Genomic DNA, 4,399 nt, shown 5'->3' with positions numbered 1-4,399 from the left:
AAGAAACAAACAAACAGAGCAAAAGTTACCAAAGTTAACTATCCAAACACTGCTTACCAAGCCAACTAAGAATACCGATACACAAAGCAAGTCACAGAGACAACAATTAAGGTTCACAGGGAGGTAGGGAGGGATGGGGAGAGGTGCTGCTTGAAGAGGTGTGTCTTCAGCTTGCGCTTGAAGGTGGGGAGAGATTCTACAGTTCTGACCTCAACGGGGAGTTCGTTCCACCACATATCACACAATTAAATAGTAAGTGTTTATAGATAAGTTTATTCAGTTGAAAGCATTTTAATGTTGAAAGCATTTTAATCATGAAATAACTGGTTTAGCTGTGGCTGATCGGTGTAGGGCGGCCTGTAGCGGCCTGTAGTGGTTAAGATAAATAACTGGGACACGCAAGGTCGGTGGTTCTAATCCCGGTGTAGCCACAATAAGATCCGCACAGCCGTTGGGCCCTTGAGCAAGGCCCTTAGCCCTGCATTGCTCCAGGGGAGGATTGTCTCCCGCTTAATCTAATCAACTGTACGTCGCTCTGGATAAGAGCGTTTGCCAAATGCCAATAATGTAATGTAATGTAATGTAATATAAATGTATATATAAAATACATTGTGTTAACGTAAAACATTCACTAGGTGGCGGTAATGCACAAATCTTCGTTTTCAAAACGCCATTAAACAACCACAAGAAGAAGAAGACAGATCGTAGCGTTCAGTCCATCTCGGCTTTTCATTTTAGCATCTTACATAGCTGTAGTGTAGTCTGTCGGACATTGTGTCAATCGTGGAGAGCGAGAAAATGGAAGTGGCCGATCCATTTATTTGAGCGCATTAATGTCTACATTAATTAGTGCCATCTGTCACACATAGAACAGGCTATTTCAGGCCAGGAGCATAAATCGTTAATCTAGCTTGATTAGCCTGCCCAACAAGATTCCTTACTACACAATAAATGGGTGGTATGCTCACGTTATATTCTCCGATGTTTCCAACTGTCGCGCAGGTCTAGTCTTAACTGAGATGTGGTCGAAATACAAACGTAAACATAGATGTTATAATAGAAGAGCATTTTAGGCAACTTACCTGAACCGTATTTGACATCATGGGAGTGGAGTCTAACGTTATGCCGTGTGTTGAGTAATTTCAATAAGGAACCGCAGGTGACATAGTTGAATTCAGTTTCTCGACAATCGCATTGTAGTACAATACAGATCAGCACGAACAATGTTGTAAAGACATGTATACGTAGCTCCTTTATTAAATGCATTGTTCCGACACGGAGTTAATTTACTGTTTCCAGACAGAGCGGATATGTTTGAATGAAAACGGCCACTTTCGTGGATAGGAACCAACCACAACTTGACAGGTATAGAGCAACAAAGTGTCCACATGCTGTTCCCCAATTGGCCGATGCGCCGGCGAATAAAAGGAAACGATTATCTCAGTGGTTCAATTTCTAATCCCTCCTGATGATTGGTTGACCGACGTTCCACTTTAATCTCTGTCCGGAAAGACTACGGAGACGAGTTGGCCTGACATTGCTTATCAACATAAGAATAGTAATAATACATTAGCAGATGTTATACAAGAGAATATATATTCGAGGGATATTGCGGATGTGTGTGATGCTAAATACGTGCCAAACTAATGTCACGTGTCTCGCGTTGGTGACTTTGAACTAGACTACGAATTGACTGGATATTAGAAACATTTGGGGAAAGTTTCTTTAGATATTGACTTGAAACGAAAACGCTCTGCGTCCAAAATAGATGTAGACTAGCTACAGATGACTGAGTAGTGGCGACTTCCTTTGTATAAATGTTCCACAACAGTCGCATTTTTCAGAACGTTTGATCACGTGATGTCGTCCTAGTTGTCCCCTCTGGTATGGCGGTTGGGCGGAAGTGCGGAAAGTAGGTGGCCACCATCTTAGTCATGTTTCAGGTGTAGACAACAGCTACCTTTTACAAATGGGCTACATTTCATTTGAGTGTGACCGAGATTATACATTCTTGGGACCTATCTGGTTGCCGCTTGCTTTAGCTTAAAGTCTTGTATCGGTATTGATGTGGGTTGTTCAATAGGGCAGGACGTCATGAGACTACCACCGAATGGAGATTCTCCATACAAAAGTCCGTGCAGGGCTGAGCTTAATCTTGCCAAACTGTCCTATATTACATATAATTCAGACATTTGATTTAATGTGAGTTTATTCATGTAAATCATATAAGGACAGTCAACTACATACTACTACTACCACTACTAGAGGAAATGATGTGCCATCTTTCGGATGAGACCAAGTGCACCCCCACACACTGCAAAAAACTAAAAATAAGTCACTAAACACGTATTATATTGACACTATATTGACTTTTACTTTTTTGAATCAAGATTTGCCAGTGGAATAAGAAATTTCACTTGGCAAGCGAACAGCAACTTAAAACAACCTAATATTTCCTACTTCAGAGACAAAAAGAGCACAAGTCTTATTAGAAGAGTGAAAATGCTTATTAATACAGGCATTTTTTTGCAGCACAGTGTTCACCACAGTTCAGGTGGGGCGACATTGGCTCAGGCAGTAACAGCAGTCGTCTAGCAGTTGGAGAGTTGCCGGTTCGATTCCCCACCCTGGGTGTGTTGAAGTGTCCCTGAGCAAGATACCTAAGCCCCTGACGGGCTGGTTGGTGTCATGGCAGCCAATCGTCATGAGTGTGTGTATGAAAAGCATCAATTGTACAGCCTTTTAAATAAACACCGTGAAGCAGGTCCTGTGGGAGACGAGGAACATCAAGGTCTACCAAAAAACAACTGTAGACCTGATCACTCTCCGGAGGAGGATTCAAAACCTCCTCCAAGACGGCGTGATGTTGGACATTCACACCAACAAGACCCTGGCGAGAGAGAAATGGGGGGTGGACCACTGGAAAGAACTGGTTATATAGTCCACCCCCCCAAGAGGGGCAAGACATTCTCAACACCTGCCAAACCCGAGCAAGATGGACCCTTTTTAAGCATTTTTGCCCGCTTTGGGCTTTCTTAAAAAGACTCACTTTGTTGTTTTTCGTTTGTTCTGATATGATTTTCCTTAGACTTGTTTCTCATTTGTTTAGTTATCTGTTTGCACGTTTTTGTTTGGAGTTATGTTTCTTGTGATTTACAGTTGTTGTCTAGTTTTGTCGAGTGTTTGTTTTTGTTGAAATCATTATTTTGAGTTATTGAGTGTGTTTTAAAAAAGGAAAAGAATTTTAAAATGTAAAAGAAATTTAAACCAATAAAACAACCTTTTAAATAAAGGCGCTACATCAATTCCAACCATTGACCATTTACAACAGGTGACCACAATCTCACACCTTCTCAGTCTGCATTCTTGATCCCTTCCCCAGCCTGGAATTGTAGTATCCATTCACCTGCTTGGCAAAATGTTTTTATGAATACATACAGCATTCGAGTGAGTTCTTGTAAAATTTAATATTTCTTATTTTTTATTCAGTGCATTCAGGGTTTGCTAACTTAGCTTTTCTTCTGTATAAACTATGATGGTACGACATTAATGTGTCATTGTGTCCTGTACAGCACTGCTTTTAATGGAAATTCTCACTTGCAGGCTCTTTTAAAGTTCGTATTTATTTTATAGCAGGGGTAGGGTAGGCAACCCCGGTCCTGGAGTGTCCATTTCTTGTTTTCGTTCCACCTCAGCTTGATCGCTAGGGTTTGGTGGATGATTAAAAGGCTAAATATTCTGAATGGTGAAACACTGAGTGCCTCCAGCACATGGTCGACTAAATTCATTAAGCCTGATTGACTAAAATTAAGTAAATTAGTAAAGTAACTAAAATTAATTTATGAAGGCAAAAGTGCAGACACTGGAATCTAGAGCAATTTACACATGTTTACACAGTATCAATTTATAAAACCATCTTTGCATGTATCCGAGCATATCGATTATGTGCGTTTTTACAGTGGGTATTTAGAATTATGGAATAGCAAACTCTTCAGCAAAATATTCACTATTCAATTCAATACGTGACACAATTTATCTTTTACCGTAGGAATGTGGGATTATGGGCAATTGTATTCAATACGTGGCACTATTTAAAAATAAAAAATAAAATGAAATCAAATTGTTTTCAGGAAATACCAGGTAGACCTTGGGAAGCTCCATGCCAGGTATACAAGCTATTGATTTCATGACTTTTTACTGTATTAATTTAGAATTATGGGATTGCAAAATCCTCCAAAACGGTAATTGCTTTCATTACATGGCACTTTTCAAAAATCAATAATAAATTTAAATCAAACTGTTTTCAGGAAAGACCACATTCATCTTGAAGAACACCATACCAGGTGTGGACAGCATTGATTGCATGACTTTTTGCTGTAGGAATTTGGAACTATGGGAT

At 39.9% G+C, this 4,399-nt stretch overlaps 1 protein-coding gene across 1 annotated transcript in view; it reads right to left on the bottom strand.

Annotated features, from left to right (window-relative positions):
* Window positions 1–1,402, bottom strand: part of LOC133142069 (stromal cell-derived factor 2-like) — a 6,164-nt gene extending 4,762 nt beyond the window's left edge. The window contains exon 1 of the mRNA XM_061263022.1: window positions 1,083–1,402. Within this exon, the coding sequence (XP_061119006.1) occupies window positions 1,083–1,266 (184 nt within the window). The 5' untranslated portion in view covers window positions 1,267–1,402. The remainder of the gene's footprint in view (window positions 1–1,082) is intronic.
* Between the last annotated feature and the right edge of the window lie 2,997 nt (window positions 1,403–4,399).

This window comes from Conger conger, chromosome 12 (genome assembly GCF_963514075.1).
Source record: "Conger conger chromosome 12, fConCon1.1, whole genome shotgun sequence".
NCBI classification, from domain to species: domain Eukaryota; kingdom Metazoa; phylum Chordata; class Actinopteri; order Anguilliformes; family Congridae; genus Conger; species Conger conger.
The sequence above is the reverse complement of the archived record's forward strand: the minus strand, read 5'-3'. Positions and strand labels throughout refer to the sequence as shown.